The sequence below is a fragment of the Lacerta agilis genome, chromosome 16 (genome assembly GCF_009819535.1).
Source record: "Lacerta agilis isolate rLacAgi1 chromosome 16, rLacAgi1.pri, whole genome shotgun sequence".
Taxonomy (NCBI): domain Eukaryota; kingdom Metazoa; phylum Chordata; class Lepidosauria; order Squamata; family Lacertidae; genus Lacerta; species Lacerta agilis.
The window spans coordinates 24,350,571-24,372,413 of NC_046327.1; the positions used below are offsets into that span (position 1 = coordinate 24,350,571).

Below are 21,843 nucleotides of genomic sequence, written 5' to 3' on the forward strand. Positions count from 1 at the left end.
AGCTGGCAGCATATATATATATATAGCAGTGATAAAGGGCACCCAAAGAAAAGCTGCAACCTTTGACAAAGTTAATACTTCCTTCTGATCTCCTATCATATGGTATATAATTATGAACACTTTAAAATTCAGTGTTATTTTATATCCCCTTAGTCACAGAGGACAGATATTAAATATCAGTAAGCAAAATTAATCCCATGTGAGCTCAAATATTCATATTCTATGTGCTCAGAAGTTCAATGAATGGAAGAGGCTTGGTCACACAGAATATGTGAGCGTGGATCAGCAATTTCCTATAAAATTAATCAGGGAGCCGTTTTAAATTGGGGAACAGTCCATTTTACAGATAAGTAAAAGCTTATTGCCTCAGTTCTTCTAGTTTTTTGTTAGTTTGTTTTTTAAAAAAAAAACTATCTCCATTTAGTTTTCCCTCCTGGCTAGTTTACAATTGAACACAAAGTAAAATGATCACAGCCTCTCTCCTCCCTATAGATATTCATTATCCACACACACACACACACCCACACACACCCTGGTTAAACAGTTCTGTAACCCGTGGAGTTTAATGAGTAGCAAATATAACACACTGGCACATTGGAAGCACTATTACTGATTGCCAGTAGTGTTGCTTTCCAAAGCACAGTAAAATACAAATTTAGTTGTATTCAGATCTTCCCATTTCTACAGTGCCTAATACCTTTTCACCTAGATGATTTCTGGCTTTGCAAGAATAAGCAAAACAAATACTCACAAACCTAACGCAAGTTTGGGATCACCAAGGTCAGATTTTAAGAGCAGGGTGGGTGGTGGGTGGGTGGGTGCTGAAGCCTCACTGCACTCCCTGCCCCCAAGTTGTCTCCCAGTGCCCCCTCACTGGACGTGATCCCAGCTGAGAGAAAATGCTGGGACGTGGGGAAAGTCTGCTGCAGATGAAAACTTCAGATTTGGAGAACACCCACAGTAAGACCCCACTCCTTGTATTATATAAGATTGAGGCAGACCCAGACTTTAAAAAGAGACAGGTCTGCCACTGTCACATACTGCTTGGCCTTAAGCCTAGCTAAATACAAGTATTTTAGATGGAACCTTGTGGTTTCAATAGGGAAGAGACACAACTGAGTAGCAGTACACATTCTATGCATGCAGAAGGTCCGAAGTGCACTCCCTGGTATTTCCAGTTAAAAAGATGTCAGGCAACAAGACTGGGAAAGACCTTTTGTCTGAAGCACTGGGGCGTGTACAGCCAAGTCAGAGGACGTGCTGGGCTAGAGGGGCATGATATGCTCCTGTAGAAAACAACTATGTTCATATGATGTTTAAAATATAAACCAAATCACAAAGGAAGAGTAGTCTAAAGCCGAGTATGTTGCTACGAAAATAACTCCACATACTGTTACACCTAAAAGTGAATTTCCACAGTAGTGTACATTCTTAGTTTAATGCTGCCATTCAGAAACAAACAAACAAACAAAATGTATTTGAAGAGTAAGGAAAGGCGGTTTTCATTTTCTGAGTTATTTTATTTGCAAAGCCCAGAGTACACTTACTGTCCTGTTAGATAGTTCTTAAGATGGTAGAAACCCAGCTGGGTGGGTTTTCTAAAAATGTTTATATAGTGACTACTTATAGATTGTAATGACAGTTATCATTATATTTTTCCAGACTACATTCACTGCATTATGGACATTTGTTATTTTGTTTTTTTCTGTTTATTTACTTAGCTGATGTTTTTATACCACGCCCTTCGTCCACTCTGGAGCACAGAGAAACTTCGCATACAAAATTATTAAAAAACAACCATCTTTAATTAAAACAGGAAATACATTAGAATCATATTTTATTATGTATAATATATTGTGATGGGCTTCCAGCTAAACTATCTTTTCATTGCTTCTTTAAGTTGCCTTGAGGATTCTGGCTGGTTCACTTGCCAGGGTATCAAATTTGGGAAAAAAACAAATAAATCTTGTTTACATACCAGAACACCGCACCATTCACATCTCATACCCGAGAGAACCTCTGAAGAGCCACACGTTTTCCTGCAGACCTTACAACGTGCACCTGAAGAAAGATTTCCCTCCCTCCAGTGATGATGGTATGTATCCTACAGAAAGTGTGAGAAATAAATCAATTATTTAAAAAATGTACTGCAACCTTTAAAATTGCTTTACAATTTTGGTAAAGCAGTTGAATTAGCTGCACTTGAAATCTGAATATTTAACCTGTCAGAAAGTCCAGAAAAATCAACCAAAACGAACAATTAATGACAGAGTCTTCGGAGCAAGTAACAAAAAGTTCAACTTCGCATTAGGCCCTTGGAAGCAAAGCTTTCCTAGGAGATTTATTTCATCTGTTGTTTAAACAAAAACCTTTGTACTTACATGATCCTGACTGCCATCTTGATGGCACTGGCGACAGTCGCTACAAGCAAACGGGGCACAATCTGTATGCACGTGCAGCTCACAAACTAGGAGTAAACAGAGGGAAAGGGGAGGAAATTGCCTCTCGTTTGCTTTAATCTTGCTTTTATCTATATTTTAAATTTCCTACTTTACTTTTAAAATATATTTCATCATTATTATAGTAAAGATGCAACATCATGTACACAGTTAGCGGAATCATAAGAACTTAAGAAGAGCCTGCTGGATCAGGCCAATGCCACAGCTAGTCGAACATCCTGTTCTCACAAGGACCCACCAGATGCAATCACAAGGAGGATGTGAGCAAAACAGTAGTCTCCCCTCCTACAGGAACCAGCAATTGGTATTCAGAAGCACACTGCCTGTGACTGTGGAGGCAAAGCACAGCAATTGTGGCTAGCAGACATTGATAGCCTTATCCTCCATGAACTTGCCTAATTTTATTTAAATCCATCCAAGTGGGTGGCTTTAAAGTAACAAGTGCAGAGGCCCAATGTGGGCCAGAACTACAATGGGGTCAAAGCATTCAAGCACTACTCTGAAGACCACCGGGGTCTTGACCTGCAGCAGAGGTAGGCTTGCTTGCTATTTACATGTTACAAACAACAGCAGCCACTCAGATTCTAATTTCATGAATAATGGCATGTCTAGATTGGTCCTCAGTGCTTTGCATGCAAAAGATCCCAGCTCCAGTCCCTAGAATTACCAGTTAAAGGATCTTAAAGATCTTATTAAATAGGAACCCCAAAATTTGGGATCCGTTCCAAACTGATGCCAATATTTTGCAATAGTTTGAACCCCTTTGGCACCACAAATCCCACTCTCAAAATGAGGAGCTGATACTAAAACCTGGGTTCCTAATTAATGTCACTCGTTAACAGCACTCAAAATCCCATATTGTCCAATGGATTCCAATGTCATATTTGTCCAATTGTTTTGAATCATTTTGTAGCCCAAACCCTATGTTTAGCACTACCCCCTAAAAAGCACAGCAACTAATGCATCAAACCTGGGAAATATCTCTGTCCCTTTGGGAAGCAGAACATGCTATAGTTTCAAACACAGACCACTGTAGTTTTTCCTTTAAAGCATTTTTCATTGAGATTTTTCTAACAGATAAAAAAAGCCTTCCATCTTCTAACTAACAGAGACATCCGGGAGGGACTTCGCACATTTGCCTGAATGGCAAGTCTCTGCCTTGCTGATGGCTCATCTACGTAGTTTGTTTTATGTGTCAAGTGATCTCCTGGACATGGGAAGATGGCCTGTCTCTAATTTTTGCCCTTGCTAGAACTCTGCCCAAGACCTTGGCGGCCCACCATCAATTGAAACAGACAGCTATTGGGTTAGATCAGGGGTCCCCAAACTAAGGCCCGGGGGCCGGATGCGGCCCAATCACCTTCTAAATGCAGCCGGTCCGGGAATCAGCGTGAGTAGAATGTGTCCTTTTATTTAAAATGCATCTCTGGGTTATTTGTAGAGCCTGCCTGGTGTTTTTACATGAGTAGAATGTGTGCTTTTAATTAAAATGCATCTCTGGGTTATTTGTGGGGCAAAGGAATTTGTTCATATTTTTTTTCAAAATATAGTCCGGCCCCCCACAAGGTCTGAGAGACAGTGGACCGGCCCCCTGCTGAAAAAGTTTGCTGACCCCTGGGTTAGATGGAACAACTCTCAATATAAGGCTGTTTTGTATGGAATTACATTAGATTTGTACATTGAGATTAACCTATGAAATCGCCATTTCTCATACAACATCAACAACTGGGAAATACTATGAGAGCACCGCCTCAACATTTTTTCAAGGGTAGTAACTCTGCTGGGGAAAAGGGAGGAAGAGAGAAATGCAGCTTATCAATAGGCTTCCTCCCCGCACTCTCTACAATCCCTCACACTTCCTAGTAAGTCCTCATTTATCTTTCTAGGAAGTGTCTTAAAAATATTGTGCTTGTGCCAGAGTGACAGACAGTTAAGATACAAATTAGAATAAGCCGACAGCACCATGATCCATTACAGCTCAGCCTTACCTTCACAGCGAAATGCTGGAGACTCCAAAAGCTTTCTGCACACGGCACAGAACTTTCTCTTGTAATGTCCTGGAGGTCCTAAACAATGTGCAACTGGAACCTGCACAGAAAACAAAGTGTGCTTTAACTGTATACTGTGCCCTTAAGATCTACAGGTGCAGCATAACTTTATATAGGCAACTAAAAACACTGAGCAACTCGGGTGACTTTTAATTTATGTGTACAGTATTCAATTTATGCCCAATCAGAAACCAAGGCCCTCTGTGAGAATCTTTTTCTTTTTTAACATCTCCCATGAGAATATCGAGTCAGCAGCAGTCCAATCAAGCAGTTTTAAAGATTAATTGTATTTATACAATTTCTTAATCACACTTCAGTAAGGAGATCCCATTAGAACATTGCCAACCAAATCCCTAGGAGGGACACAGAACAATCAATTAGGTACTCACACCATCATGGTATAGTGATCTGCATCCCAGAAAGGCAAATATACATAGGGACAAAATTACATAAACAAAAAACAAAAGTAAATCACAGGAGAAAATGCTGCAAAGCCAATGTTCCAATGACAAGGATCAATCTTAACTACAAGTTCTGGAAGAGCTGCTCTGCTCCCTGTCTTGCGGACCTTGTTCCACCTGGCCTGGGAGGGAAGGGGCCCTGACTGACTCCAGCTACAAAAGCTAAGCCTGCTGAACTGACTCTTGGGCTGGGGTATTGTTTTGAAGTTTTGTTGGGGGGGGGGGGGTTGCTGCTGTTATTTATATTATTTTTTATCTTTATTTTTAGATCTTATGACCCTATGACTTGTGTGGAAAGGTTGTGCACTTTTTGATGTGTTCTACTTTTGTAATGTAAATCTTTTCACTCTGTAAACTACCTTGAGCAGGGCTTTAACTTTGGAAATGTGGCTTACAAATAAAATGATGGTAATGATGAATAAAGGATGATGTAGTGCCAGCCACTTCTTACCCAGTGACCCAGGCATAAAAAGTTTCTCTGTTACACAAAGATTGCAAAAGATATGTTCTCCCTTCTTTACGTTATCAAATGACGCAATTTCTGCTGACTGGTTTCTAACAATCAAAGGGAATAGTCACTTCCTTTGCCTCCGTGTCAGTGTAGGGCTTAAAGTGGATATGCCCCAAGGAACCACTTTATGCATATATTTTCTGCTTCTGAAAGTGGGTGGAAAGATGCAATTTTAATTACTCTCTCCAATCCCATCTTCCCCTTCCCCGATCCCACAGAGGATACTAAGGAAACAGAGACTAATTATACTGTCCTCACCACACAGAGTCTCAATTATTCCTGTTCTAAATACGGTAGTCACCATAGACAATTTAGCTACATGAATTCTATGTGGTGATGTCACAAGACACACTGACAAAGCTGTATAATTTTTGCCTCTCATTTATTATTGAAAGCCCTTTCTAGAATATGATCTTGATATGAGCCATTAAAATCAATTAGCAAAACACAGCATAGCAATCTGATTCTATAAATGCTTTTAAAGCCATCTAAGTGCCTTTATTATACTGAACACATTATCTAATCAACATGCAATACTGGCAGCAGAAAAGGGAAACTGTGTTTTTCTTCAAGAGAGCGAGAGAGAGAATGTGAACAAATAAAAAACAAACACATAGTTTAGCTCTAGATAATAGAACCATTAAGAGTTATTTGTGGCACAAGGATGCCTGTTCTATTTTCAGCTATCTTCAGCAGTTAAACTTCCTGTTTCAAGTTTTTGGTAGGGGTTTCCCTTTGCTGTGCAAGACTTCATTACACTGATAGGCTTAGAACAATGACACACGCAACTGCAAAAGAAAAACAATATACCAAACCAAAGACAGCTGAAAAGGCACTCAGTCTGCAACAAAAGTCACCAGGGAGATGGTAAATTGTTACCTTTGAAAAGCTATGTTCAATGCATGGCTGAATTGGAGCCAGGACTCACCAGCATAGAAATTATTCAGAATCCTGGAACATGCGAAATATTGACAAAGATGCCTGTGAGCATGCACATAACCCTTTTCAGCAACTACAGAATGACCTCATTCACATATGAGACCTCATACCAGTGCATGCTGCCCTCATCCCCAGGTGCAAGTGGGAGCATCGAGCCAAGGTTTCAAGGCTTACTGTTATGGGCAAACCCAGGGTCATGGTTGATTTCCCTAAAACAAAACCACAAGCAGCAAGCCAAGAACCAACAATGGCTTTTTGATTGTGGTTTGTCGGGGTGGGGGTGGGGAGGGAAATCACAGCCCTGAGTTCCGAGGAAACAACAAGTTTGGTTTGCTGTTCCTGCTTGCACCAGGGGAGAGTGAAGCAGAAGCAACTGAGCAGCTTGCAATCCCAAAAAGCCGTAAGCCACAGGATATCATTAAAATTCAACACAGCACCTGCAATCTGAGGTTTTAGCTAACTACATCCTGGTTAGTAGAAATAATTTCCAGAAACCTGACATCCTTCATTTTAGAGATTAAGCACTTTCAAGGCAGCGACTTTTCGCCAATATCAACAAAAGCAAGTAAATCCATTGAGGTCAGCAGCAGTAGCTATGCAAATCAAGCTTGAAAAGAGGATTGTATTTGACTGTTTACACAGTAAACAATTTGCTCAGCAAGGGCCAAACTGGAGGCAATTAGAACAGATAAACACATGATGAAAAATACTTATCAAGATATGGTCTTGATATAATTCAATTCTGGTTTGGGGCACAAACCAAGCCATGTTTGTGTGTGTGTGTGTGTGTGTGTGTGTGTGTAGAATCAAATTCAACCTACAATATAGCACAATTCTTATAAGGTGGCTTCCTATGTTCTATGTCCTGCTAGAGGAAGATCAAGGGCTGCATGTGCCAGGGGCGAAACTAGGCTTTATTTCACCTGGGTCAAAGACCCAGTTTGGCACACCCCCGTGCACATTTGTGTACCCATACACACCCAGGCTGGGAGCCTCAATGGCGCTCCTCTGGAGGCTTCACCCAGAGCAAAAAACCTGACTATCTTCCCCTTCCTAAAGCGCAGCTCATGCAAAGGATGATTTGCTTACCTATAGCTGCTGTAAACAAAGCAAGCAAGCAAATAAATCCTACCTCTTATCTTATCCTTGTATACTTTGGAATGATAAAAGCCAAATTAACAAGACAACAAAAGATCTTTAGATATGGGATAATGGAAAAGATGCAAGGAAGAAGTATTGAACAAGACAGAATGCAAATCAAAGCAATACAGTAGTAGCAAAAGAATTTTATCAGGACTAAATGAAATGACACATATAGGGCAGTAGTGAGAAGCTTTAGAGTTCAACCAGAACTCCAAAAGAATATATATTTTGGACTCTAGCCAGCTTGTAACCAAGTTCAAGCAACAAAGATTCGTCATAGTACGCAAATGCCATAATTTCTCTTTGAACATTGTCGACACATGAACTTATCTGACTCATGCCATGCTTCTTATTTTGTGAGCCTTTACTTGACCTTGAATTCCATGTCCTGCTTTAAAGTGACATTTTCATTAAGTCCGGGATAATCCCCATTTTGCTTAGCATCAAACGAAAAATTCAGATGAAGTTGACTCTTTGCCAGATTCCCTTTACCTTTAGGTATTCAAAATGCAATTCCTGGTGTATAACATTAGTATGCTCTAAGAATCCAGCAGGAAGAAATCTTTAACACCCTTCATATACAGTATTAGAACTTTCCACAAATAGCCACTTTGTATAATCAGCAAGAAGGGTAAGGGACAAAAATAGAAGCTTCCCATACATAGAATAAACTACCATTAAGCCTTCTGTTATGTTTTTAAGCTAAGAGCCAAAGTGAATATTTGCCTCATGTAGCCAACACACAATACAGCTGTCCCATATGGCTGCTTTTGGACAGCAGAATATTAACTTCGAAGCCCATCAGACAGCCTGTAAATAACAGAAGCAGTTGAACATTTCATGACACCTTTTAATGCTGAAGACTTAAAAGTCACACGCAAGAGGGGGTTGCTTATGTTAGCCTGAAGGAAAAGACTTCTGAGGATAAAGCACAGAAATTAAAAAGCATTCCTTGCAGTAGCAAATGCAGGAAACTCCACTGCAACCATGTCACTTACGCTTGCTATAGTTTTAAGCTTAAAAAATAAGTATCATGCTACAGAGGCAACATAAATTCAAAGACATTATCCTGACCTCAACTTGACCATCAACAAGAATAATAATGAAACTGAAAGAAAAAATGAAATCATCGTTGGCCATGACTTTTAACCGATATTATGGATGACATACTAAATCAGGGGTTGGCAAGGCTTACGGGGCATGGGCTGGATCACTCCCACGGAGATACTCCGTGGGCGGGGCCGGCACAGCACAACACCGGAAATCATGGCTGCGCATGTCCGTGGCATCAGAAATTGCTTCTGCGCATGCCCAGACGCCGAAAATTGCGCCTGGGCAGAAGCAATTTCTGGCGCCGCGGACATGCGCAGACGTGATTTCTGGCATCTGGGCATGTGCAGAAGTGATTTCCGGAGCCGCAGAAGAGAGTCCCCGGCCACACTGCGCCGATTTAGAAGAAGGAGAACAATAGTTTGGACTTGATATCCTGCCTTTTACTCCCTTTAAGGAGTCTCAAAGCGGCTCACAATCTCCTTTCCCTCCCTCCCTCACAACAAACACTCTGTGAGGTGAGTGAGGCTGAGAGACTTCAGAGAAGTGTGACTAGCCCAAGGTCACCAAGCAGCTGCATGTGGAGGAGCGGGGAAGCAAACCCGGTTCACCAGATTACGAGTCCACCGCTCTTAACCACTACACCACGCTGGCACCCCACGTGCAGGGACTCGCCGAGCGGGCTGCTTGGTTCAGGGGCGGTTCATGGGCCAGTTAAGTGACCCTCATGGGCCGCTTCCGGCCCATGGGCCTTAGGTTGCCAATCTCTGTACTAAATCTAAACTTAAAAGTGCAGCTATTTGCATACAGGTAGGATGCAGAAACAGGCAATTCCACATCCTCTCCTTTTCCCACCTCTCTGCCTGGAGGAGCTGTTGTCAAAGTAATATCCAATAAGAAAATGTCCCTTCTCCTTTTCATTGTGTCCCAGACTGTAGATATGTATTCACCATGAAAGGTATGTATGCATATCAGGAAGTAAGGGTCCACTTGATCCTGGGGTATTTTCAAAAGGGGTGGTGGGAGCTATTATGTCACCTTGACAACTCTCCATCATTTGGCTCCAAACACCTGGTATTTTGCATGGCCAATGATCATGAAGACCTTCATATGTCTAGAAGATCTTATAAAATCTCTAAACTAAAAAGAACTGTTCTTCACAAGTTGTACAATTCCATCTACACCCTATTCAGCCACCTACATGTAGATACTATCATAACCACAGTCACTTTGATTATATTTCTATGGACAGAACTAAAGGCTTCAGATATCTCCAGTTTGTGTTCCAGTAAATAATAGCTGCGATAATTCTTATTTTCGAAAGTAACAGGGAAAAGTTCAGGCCAGACTGAAATACTGAATACAATTTTGAAGATTTACTTTAAAATGTCCCAAACTCTTGCAAGATAGGAGTTTCCATTTTTTATCCTTGCACAAGATTGACCACATGTTATCACACAATGTATTATGTTGCCTTATTTCAGTTCTGCTAATTGATATTTTAAAACTGCAAATTTTCCAGATCTTTGGGGCAGAATAAATACTGCTAGGCATTTCATTACCTCTTCTAGTTGTTAACAGAATTAGTATACTGAAATGTTAACCTACACCTTTGTTTAGGGACAATGTGTTATTTTGTTTACTTGCATTTCTCCTACAGAAACATTTCAACGAAAAGCATCTAACATCAAATGGTTTTCAGCATAAAGGCAGACAAAAGGGAAGGAGAAAGAAACTCAAGAGATATGCAGGAGAAGTAGACATTTTGGGCAACTTACCCTTACAAGACTTGGGGCAACACAGGAGCATGGCATCTTCACATGCTTCAGGCACTTCTCGTGAGACATAAAATTGCAAACTGTAGAAAATAAAGTATGTGTGTTAATTGGTCTTTAAAAAAAAATTAAAAATCCAATTACACCATTAATCCCGGATTCAATGTTGTATTGTGTAAAGGAGTCCTTGTTTTTTTCTGTCCTGAAACTACTGTTAGTTTTATTACATGACCCCAACTTCTAGTATTATGAGAGAGAGAAACTTCTTTCTATCCCCTTTCTCTATACCACCACAATTTTTTTATAAACCTCTGTCATGTCCCTCCGTACTTGCCAAAAAAAAAAAAAACCCCAAATGTTGTAGAATTTCCTCATAGTCCCAGGCCCCTGATTATTTTGGTTATGCTCTTCTACCGCTTTTCCAGAACTAAGCTCTCCTTTTTCAGATTCTGTAAGGGTACTATGGTCTCTGAAGTTTTATTTTTAATTCATTTCTTAATCATCTGCAGCATGGAATTTGCATTTTTCACAGCTACATCCTACCTTCTCCCATCTGAAAGATGGGGACAATAATTGCCTACCATACAGAGATAAAGTATCTATAGCAGTCTAAAGCACTGAATTCTGCTATATAAATACCAAATTATTCAGAAAAGCGAAAATCCAAGCAAACTGCAAAGAGCTCCAAATGAGTTTCTCCAGATTGGGTGAATAGACAACTAAATAGCAAAGGCAGATCAATGAAAGCAAGTGTAAAAAGAGGCATATAAGGGCAAAAAAATCCTGTTGTTGCATGCAGGTTGATGTCTGAACTAGCAGTGACTAGCTAGGAAAGACATCTTGGGGTTTTAGCAGATAGCTCAATAAAAACATCAACCCAGCGCATGGCATGGCAGGGCAGCTGTGAAAAAAGGACATCCTTTGTCACACCTTGTCATTATGCTCTATCAGTGCTTGAATTCCACATCCTGTTACATCTATTGTCACATGTAAATCTTGTGATCAACATACAGTAGTTTGAACCCATTTCTTAATCGCTTTGACTTCTTCCTATGTGGCGTCACTGGCAAGGCAATTCCACATTTTCTATGTTGTCTTGTAATTCCAAACATGTTTACTTAAGTCCAACTGAACTTATTAAGACTTAACTTCCTCATGACTTTCAACCTTACTCAACATACTTTGACAGGCAGCATCAATTTTCAAGGAGAGAAAATGGCTGCTTTTCAGATGCTAAAAATTCAGCTGCCATTTTAAAAGGGCTCTGTGGGATTTGCCATCTTTTGATCATGTGCTATTCATTTTGCTTGAAGTGTAATTGCTTCTATTTCTTTCCATTGTCCTCTTCAGCGGATGCTGTAGCTGAGCACAGATGACCTTGAAGCTATCAGCTATTGGATGCAGAAGCAGAAGCCTTTAATGTTTGTAGCATTTAAGCTGAAGCATCTTAGTCGTTGCTTTATCTATCATAGCTGTTTTAAGTCGTGTTGATTAGAGTTCTCAATCAGAACCTAAATTAATATGCAAAGAGTGGGTCCTATTAAGTGCTATATAGTTGATGACAATTCGAGCACCTTGGCCTGTAATACAAGAAATTGGGGGTTTTAAACTTGTTTTTGCTCATTTCTGGACTATACCAGTTTATATTAAATTTAACTTAATAACAAGGGCTATTACTAAGTATTATTATTATGATGATCTACTAGATTTCCTACAAAATAAAAGTTTTGTGGTCAGCATCTGTCTATTTCACAACATGCTTTCAAAAATGGTTCTGTACATATTTAATGGGAAAGAGTATTTTTGTCTGAATTATGAAATTTGTGGATGCCTATCAAAACACATCCTTTATAGGAAACATGTTGGTAAATATGGTATGACATCAAGGTGATATATTTGCTTTGCAATACCATACAAAATATTTTTTTGAAACAACTTCCTCTTTAGTGTGATCATTATTAGCCAAGGCCCTGCTAAAGGTGTTCATATCTTCAACGATTTCCATGGACAGGGCCTTTTATGCAGTGGCTGACAATAGAGGAGGCAAAACATCCCACATATAGAAAAATGACACATTTCAGAAATTCTTTTCTTTTATAAGTAAAAGAAGAAAAGAAATAGAAAAAAGTCCTTAAACTTTTTTTAAATCCTCTACCATTTTTTAAACAACGTAAAACTGTTATTATCCTAGCTGTCAACAAAAAATTATAATAGAATTCAAAATTCGTTCAGTTTAAAGGGGGGGAGATATGTTGGTATAACATTCCAAAACTATAGTCTTAAAGACGAAAGCTACTACAGTATGTTGGACCCTCACAATGCAACTTAAATTCCTCATTGAATTATTAGGAAGCACTGGAGAAGAAAACACAAGAGATGCATAGGTAAAATACTGGGTTCACAGTAAATAATGGTAGGGGTCTAATACCCATAATAACCCAACAGGGATTTTCCCCTGAAAAGCACATTATAAGGAAGAGTTCAGAATTTAATCTAATTTAACACCATTTCTACCATGCCTAATTTCCCAAAGAAACCCCAGGCATTTAATGAACTTGCTCAACAGAAAATTCCATACTGAGATTCAGTCATTGGAAAAGGAAGCTACACTTGATCTTAGCCAAAAGGCCGAGAAGCTAATACCTACGTTTCCTTCATGTCAATCAATTGCTCCTTTTACATAGAAGATAGAAAAAGATAACAGCTTACAAATTGTAGAACTGTTGAGCTATTGCAGACTCAAGCAAACAGCCCCAATTAGTTAGTTTCTCAAACCCGATATATTATCATGTATGTCCATTGGGTTTTCTTGTTATGAAAGGTTTTGAAATAATTTAGTAGTAGTCCTGGAAATAAATTTGTCTTCCGGATGGATAGCCAGTTGAAATGTGGTTTTTTCCCCTTCAAGACTTCCAAGTTCTACATCATAAAAGGTCGTGCCTTCCATTAGTTGCAAGATATTGATTCTCTTGGTCTGGTTACAAGTAATTGATGTATTCTGCTCCACTTGTTATCACAACCTCTTCTGTCTTTTGTATCAAGGATGAAATTGCTTCTACAGGCAAACCTCCAGAACTGAATACTTTGTTCCAGTTTTTTAGATTAAGTGCATGTGAGAAAAGAGTATCCGGTAAACCCAAACTGCTTCTTAGACAGGAACAAGCAGCTCAGAAAACCTTATCATTTGAACTTGAGTTAGTTATCAAGGTTATCAAGATAGGCAAAACCAGTCTGTGATTAATTATGAACCTAACCGTGTGTGTGTGTGCACTTCTTCCCAGGTGAGACATGTATCCTGGGTTGAGAGAATATCTTCAGTGCTTGCCTGTTGGAGCCCTATAATGTGGCACCCAGCAATTCTCCTGGGATAAGTAGCAACTGCCTCCAAACAGTTGGCAGCCTACACATCCCTATGAGCAACATTCATGGGCTCCAACAGGCAAGTAGCTGCTAAAGGCTGGAAGACACAACAGCATGACACTGTGCTCAGAATGGTAAGAGAGAGGAACAATGGCTGGACTACTTGGAAACAGAACAAGACTGGGTAGGATTCAGTAGTAAAATCATCAGCAACTAGACCCCTGGCAACCTTCGAAAACCTCCTCCTAAAAACAAAGGCACACAGCAAAGGGATGGTATCCGCAATATACAAAATACTACTCCAAAATCACACAAAGCCCCTAGATGTAATTAAAAAACTGGGAGGACAACATAGGCTATGAGATTAACCCCTCAGTGGACCAAAATGTGGTCTAAACCTCCCTTTAAATCCATATCACTGAAAAGGAAAGCACTCACTCTGAAACTCACTTACAGATGTACCTAACACCAATGAAACTAGCGCTAATACACCCAGGAACCTCACCAAAATGCTGGAGAGGATGCACCTCCACAGGCGCATACCTCCACATGTGGTGGGAATGCCCCAAAATTCAACTATTCTGGACAACAATCATACAAGAAATATGCAAAAAAACTAAGCAAGTAATAGAAGTCATCCCAAAACTTGCCCTACTAAACATCTTCCAAGATAATAATGCCCACTCACATCATAAAGAGCTTATAATCCACCTACTCTCAGTAGCCAGAAACATCATAGCCAGACACTAGAGAGACCTGTCAGGAGTAAGAATGGATCAATGGTATCAAATAGTATGGGAAACAGCTTTATTTGAAAAACTAACCAATAAACTGAAACCGACACGGGGACAAATAGAAGAAGACGCCTTCACCCTGGTATGGCTCCCCTATATCAAGTACACAGCCCAACAAGACAATGACAAGAATCCGCCAACAGCATGCAAATCAATATGGCTAACACTCACCCACCCCTCACACATGAAAACAAAGTTCACCACAGCCAATCACAAGCAGACAACCACACCCTAGGCCAACCCCAACCTCTCTCACCACCAAAGGAACACAAGCGAATAGTAAAGAGAACCTGCACAAGCCATGCTGACACAAAACCCCACACATACATTAAGTAAAACAGAAGCATTGCCACCTGACCCCCACTCATCATGCCCCCTCCACCTCTTTCCCCCTTTTCTTCCTAAAGTACCGTAACATTAATGTCTCAACAAATGAAACTGATCTGTAGAAAAAGTAATGTGAAAAAAGAGATAGGCACATCCTTTTGTAAACCAAGAAATCTTTAATAAAAAATATGTTTTTTAAAAAAAACAAGACTGGGTAGGGAAGAAGAAGACAACACCGCACAGTGTGGCAATGGTTAAACAACTGTTTCCAAGATTAAGCCATCACCCACATATTCACACCATTAGATAAAAAATTAGCTGCTAAATGTAAAAGTACATCTCAAAAATACACAATAAAGCAATCACCAGATAAAGCTTCACAGAAAATGCCTATCTGATTTGCCATAGGGACATATAGACATCAAAACCAAGCTCACTATTGACTTCTAAATTGTGGGTTGACTGTGTGGCAAAGACCTTTTATAGCTGTGTTTCTTAGAAAACCAGAAGTAAAAATAGCTATTTCTAACCTAATGTTCATTCAATCAACATTGGGTGTATGCTTCCGGGGAGGGGAAGACTTAGCCTGCCTGGAAAGTAACAACTGCTACAAGATTTAATGGCACAAGCAGGCTTCACTCTGAGCACTGAGTGTAGTCCATCTTCCCATTTGGATGGATTTGGCCCATGGGCAGGATGTGTACTGCCCCAGTCAATTTAGTGATGCATAACTATGCCCTGGTATGTTGCTTAGCAGTTATAGGCCACTGTTGATACCTGCTAGAGGACCTGTGGTATATGGGGGAGGGCCATACTTTTCACCAGGAAACCCCAGTTAGAAATGGAGTCAAAACTGGGGAAAGGATAAACAAGCTATCAGGAGGAGGCAGTGCAGAATCTGAACCACAATGGCCAAGAAAATCAAATACATTTCTAGCACAGTGAAACTAACACCAGATCCTCAGACTTATGCATGTATGGAGGGAAACCTAATAGCCCAATATCCAGGAGGTCTGAAACAACTGACTAATTGAAGCAGAAATGTTACTCACTGTGGCAGTGCTGCAATTGAATTAAGAAAGAAGTTACAGCCAAAGATGTTTAAGTGACCTCATTTCCCTCTTCAACTTCAGTCTGGATTATTATTTGCCAATGGGATTGCTACAACCCGAAAATTACTTAGGTTTCCAGAAAATGCACTCAGATGACTGCTAACTTTTATAAAATCTACAAGTTTTGCTCTTTTTTTTTCAAAACAAGAGTCAGCATTGTGGGGCAGGGGGAGATCTCCCTAGAAAATTAGGGCCTTTATAACCATGTTTGCCTCACAAAGCAAGTCATGGTATTGAAACAGAAGCATTACATGAAGTATATCAAACTCTCATTGGATGCCTTAAGTCAGAGGTTTTCCACACTTTTGAGTCTACGGCTCCCTTGACTGATTACATTCTTTCTGTGGCACCCCTGTGGGGCTCAGGAGCCCAGTTATGTCACCCATTGCCTGCAGAGCTGGCAGCCTCTCAACCGTTTTTGAACGCCCTCCCTTGTGGAGTGTTCCCTCAGCTTCCTCTCCTCTCCCCTCTCCTTGGGCGTCCTCTGGGCAACTGCTGCTGCCTCCCCTGGTCTCTGAGTTTCCCCACCCCACCCCCCCACCCCAAAGAGAGGTGCCTCCCAGAGGCATCATTCACTTGCGGGGCTCATAGTCAGGGCTGCTGCAATAAACAGCTGTGCAAGCCTTTGGGAGGCAGAGAGCAAGAGGGCATCAGAGGAGGAGGGAAAGAAAGAGGGACAGTGGCCAGTGTTGCCTGCGGCACCCCTGAGCATCATTCAAAGCACCCTAGGGTGCCACAGCACACTGGTTGAAAATCTCTGCCTTAAATGATAAAAATTATTAAACAGTGATCATGGGACCTATATTCAAATTGAAAACTTTTGCATGTTACTGGCACTAGACTTCTCTCAAATTTCCTTTTCTGGTTCCTACAGAAACTGTCATCTCTCCTTAAGAAATCCTTTGGCATGAAGCTCCCAAAAACATACAGTTGATCAGTTTTGGTAATCAAGAGAAAGTAATAAGATCATTTCCTGGAACTGCAATCCTCTTTTCAACAAGCAAACTTTGAACTCAGAACTCAGGGATGAGGACCAGATCAAGACAGAACGGGGCATTCTTCACAAATATTATATGTGTGATAAATAATGGGATTATGCTTGAACCTAACTATCTAACAGCACAGAAATTTTAGCAGTATTTTCACAAAGGAGTCAAAATTCTAGATTATCACATTGAATATCGCTTATGAGTTTATGGTTGAATCACCACTTTCCTTACTGATAATTACCAGTAAGTGAATCAACTTTCAACGGATCAGTGGGGAAGGTCAGACTATAGTAAGTGAGCAGCAGAGAAGGTCTATGGCAGGTTCAAGCAACAGTGGAATCAAACGTAACTAAAATAAATCGGGGGGGGGGACGACATGCTGGGGAAATTAATTTTCACAGAGCAACTTCAAAAGGTAGAGGGATCTAAGTCAAAAAGAAAACTAATCTATCAGTGTTAGAAACTCAGATATATAAGCTAGTTCAGTGTTTTTCAACCTTTTTGGGGCAAAGGCACACTTGTTTCATGGAAAAAATCACGAGGCACACCACCATTAGAAAATGTTAAAAAATTTAACTCTGTGCCTATATTGACTATATATAAAGTAATTCTCTTGAATTTTTCAATTTTTCCCACGGCACACCAGGCAACATCTCGCGGCACACTAGTGTGCCACGGAACAGTGGTTGAAAAACACTGAGCTAGTTGCCAAATGGCATCTTAAACCAAGGCTACAGTCGCCAAAACAAAATGTCTAGGTGCCATTTTTGAGCAAGACAGCTCTAAAGTCTTATTTTTCAAATGATTTGGACACAGCAGCAAACTGTTACTCTCCTCTCATGTGCAGGCAAATCAGGGCACATGAGCCCAAGATTCATCACTACTTGTTTCTGATTCACCAAACCAAAATTTAATGGATTATCTGAATGTAGTTAATGTCTACTTTTGCGATCTGGAGTGTGCTGTGGGGTTACACGTCCCCCCTAACTTCTTTGTTATTTCACCCACATCAGTGTTCTTCAACCTTGGGTCCTCAGATGTTGTACTACAACTCCCATCAACCCCAGTAAACAAAAACAATGCTCATAGCAAATCCACTGCCTCACATGAATTTTACCCATCCCATCCACAATATGTTTTAACTATAGTACAATGTTATGTCTGTATCATTCCCAATCAAATATTCCCCTTTTTACCAGAGTTTTAAATGAGTTTGTATGCCCAGATTAAGATGGAATCCAATGATACAGACAATAACAATACCTCATAGTTAAAGCCAACAATGAAGGGCAAGGGAGTATTTACATGGGGGTGGGGGGGTGCATCACATGAGCCCAAGTCATGCTCCATATCTCCTAGCCATGGCTAGATGAAAAACATTATATATGACCAGATCTAATGGTGAGACATTGTAAATACTGAAGAAAATTGATGGCACAGACCTAGAGATGGAAACATACAAGTCTAACCAAGTAGGCTGAGCTGTTTGTATTGCTATTTGCTTCAGAACTCTTTGTAATGAGAAACAGTAATTAATATTATTTATTTTTTCTAACTTACGGATAAAGTTTTCAGAGATGTAAAAAAGATTAAAATTAGGGTAAAATGTAGCCCATTTCAGTAGCATTCCTGTAAAAGCATTTATGAACATTTTCAAAGTACTTTAAAACAAATGGTACTGTATGCCTAAATTTTGTTTTAATTTGCTCTGGGTCAAAAATCCTACAAAGTTAAATAAATGAACTCCAAAGTACAATTATGCAGTCAAAATTGTTATTTCTTAACTGCAAATGTTCGCCTCAAATACTTTATATCCATTGTTTAAAACATTCAGAGCATAACCACACTGAGCAGACATTTTATGATGACTTTTCCTCTAGCCAAGGACCATTCATAATGAATGTAATTTATCAAGGTGTGTAGGAAGGAATGAAGTAGATTATTGACTAAAATGGGACCAGAGATGAAAGGAGAAAAGCTGTGTAAAAGGCCATGAGACTAATATTAGTACTTATTTATTAATCTATGGGTCAATATTTCAAAGGTTATCAGCTAAAGAAGGGACTAGAAAACAAGGAAGGAAAAATCTACTGAACATGTTCATGGTAAGTATATTACTGCTTTGCACTGAAGTAATGATTAAGGCAAGCAAAAATGTATCACCTTTACATCAAGATTTTCCTTTGTTATTTATGATAAACATTTTTGTGTAATCTTCTGTAAGTGAGTTCGCATAAGATTCTCTCTCCTCTCACATGCAAAATACCGGTAGGCACTTCAGTGTTCCTAGTTTAAAATTCTTCAAAATTAGTTGATGCAAAGGAACTCCTGGTTGGTGCATAAACACACACACACTACTGTGTTGCTCAATTATACCCAGCTATATAGTATATGACTCATTCCTTGGGTTCCATACCTAGCTCACACCCTCTTTTTTATGCAATATGGATATGAGCAATGCTTAATCATAGTGCCACTCTAAATCTTTAAATAACGTATGTCACCCTTCTGTATGCGACCTTTGTGCTCAAGGCCATGGCCATCTTATGATGTCTGCATCTTAGCAAGTTAGAACAGATCAGTGTGGCGTGTCAAGATGCTCAGACCCTAATGCATCAAGAACAAACAGGGACAACAGCTGCTTCCTCCAAAGGAAAGGGAAGGAAACAGCCCTGCAGACTCAGAAATTATGCATAGCATAAAACTTCAAATAGGCTCAATGCGTCCAATAACTTGCTTTACACTCAGGATACAAGGTAGCTAAGAGAAGCAAATCTCAAAGCCAGATGTTCCTTCCCCTTTTTTATCATGGTCCCCTTGCTGTATGGAGAAAAAACCAAATTATCTGGGGAGATCTCACTCCCAGTAAACTGGCCCCCACCTCAATAAAGCCCAAGTAGCAAAGTATCATAATGAACAGGCTCTAACAGCTGGATGGAAGAAAAAGGATCTTTACCTGAAACTAACAAAGATGTCAAAACCATGTTTCAGAAAGAAAGAATAATTTAGACAGGACGGAATGCATGCCACAGTGAAAATAATCCAAGTTCTGAATAAAGGATAATTAAATTCTTTGTTCAGAATAACCTTCAGGTTGTTCAGTATTTATTTCAACTATAAAATGTAGGTTGCAAAAAGTGTCATACCCTGGCCGGTGGAGTTGTGCCCCAAAAAGCACCTAGAAAGTCCATTGTGGCGACTGTAACCTGGGTGCCATTTGACAATTACATAACATATCTCAGTTTCTAACACTGGGCACCCTTCCTATACACAAAAACAGCAGCCTCTACAGGCATACTGGCGTTTGCACAGAGTTTTTCCATGCAAAGGTGATCCTGGCTGGTCCAAGATCCCCATTCATATAAAGGAGCTCTATGAGTGTACATCAGTACATGCACAGAACCTCTTGCCATGTGCACCAAATGTATGGCATGGCTAGCATGCGCAGCAGAGGGGGGGGGACAACCCTATTTCCCCTTCTCTCTTCTCCTTTATTGAAACCAATACCATTTGCGTAAGTTGACCTACCAACCTCCAAGATGGAAGAATAGCAGGCCATGAACAGGAGGCAATTTTAAAACAGAAAACCACACTTAACAAGCGACACTAAGGAACAACTCTTCAGCCCACCAATAGCAGCCCATCAGCATGGAAGGACCAAGACCCTGCCAGTCCCAAAAGACTCAAGTTCACACAGAAGGGGTTTAACACTTACACCCCTTGTAAGCATCTGTTCATCTCTGACCCCTGAAAAAGAGAGCAAGTCCCACCTTTTCTATCTTCTATAGAATCTCAGTGGCAGCTAAGACAGCATACAGCCAGTCACAGAAAACCATAAATGTTGCACCAAATCATCAGCCCATATATCCTATTCTACCTGTGGCTGGCAGTTTCTTGAGTAATCAAATCTAACACAACCAGCTTCCATGGAATGACTTGCTCTGAGATGATGTGACTAGTTTGTTTCTGGCAACAGAGAGGAAACTATGATAAAGGACTCAGCTGCTAAGTTTCTACCTGCCAGGAGGCAAATGTACACAGGTCTCACTAACCAAACACAATGCATTCTCAGGGAATTGTTTGTTAGGTGAATGTTTGCACAAGAAGTTCACAACTTCCATTTATTCCTATGGGGAAATTTCTAATGCGCTCCCAACCACAGAATTTTGGCCCCAAAATGATGAAAAAACCAGAGAAAACCCAGAAAAACCCTCTGAAACCTTGCAAAAGGCAAACAAGGAAGGGTAAAATGCTCTCTTATTTGTCCAATCTCTCCACTTCCTCCCTCCCACCATGGTTTCTGGTGAAACGGCTACACACAGGTATGCCTGTTTGGATATCTGAATCAGTGGTGTGCATAGCAAGGTTTGGGTACTAATTCTTCGTGTTTGGATAAGTGAATTTTCATATAACGAGTGCTTGGATAACGGGACCTGCAAGTACTGGCAAGCCTATTAAGAGGGAATTCCCTTATAGCTGTGGTGCAACAGGGAGGTTTTCCCCAGGGCAAAATGAAGTGATGAGGAACACTTCATCTGATAAACCTCAAGATGTCAAGACAAAGAAATCTTGTCAGGAATATATACATACACATACACATATACATAGCCACCTCTACAAGGAAAAGTCCCTGGCATCTGGCTCTATGGCAACCCAGTAAGTTTTTACCGGCACATAAATGGCACAAAGAGCTTCACCCAAATAATACCAACCTGTTAGGCAACTATTTAAGTAACAGAAGCCCCACCTTGGCAATCTTACAAGGGAAAGTGATTTGCATTTGCTGCTGCTGCAACAGGAAAAGCTTTTCCCAACACAGAGATGAATCACAGAATTGTAGAGTTGGAAGGGGGCCTAAGGGTCATCTAGTCCCAC

At 40.3% G+C, this 21,843-nt stretch overlaps 1 protein-coding gene across 1 annotated transcript in view; it reads right to left on the reverse strand.

Annotated features, from left to right (window-relative positions):
* Positions 1-21,843, reverse strand: part of DGKQ (diacylglycerol kinase theta) — a 61,548-nt gene that overhangs the window by 38,152 nt on the left and 1,553 nt on the right. Inside the window, exons 2-5 of the mRNA XM_033174020.1 lie at positions 10,390-10,469; positions 4,448-4,547; positions 2,382-2,467; positions 1,979-2,104 (exon numbers count right to left, since the gene is read on the reverse strand). Coding sequence (XP_033029911.1) covers positions 1,979-2,104; positions 2,382-2,467; positions 4,448-4,547; positions 10,390-10,469 — 392 coding nt within the window. The remainder of the gene's footprint in view (positions 1-1,978; positions 2,105-2,381; positions 2,468-4,447; positions 4,548-10,389; positions 10,470-21,843) is intronic.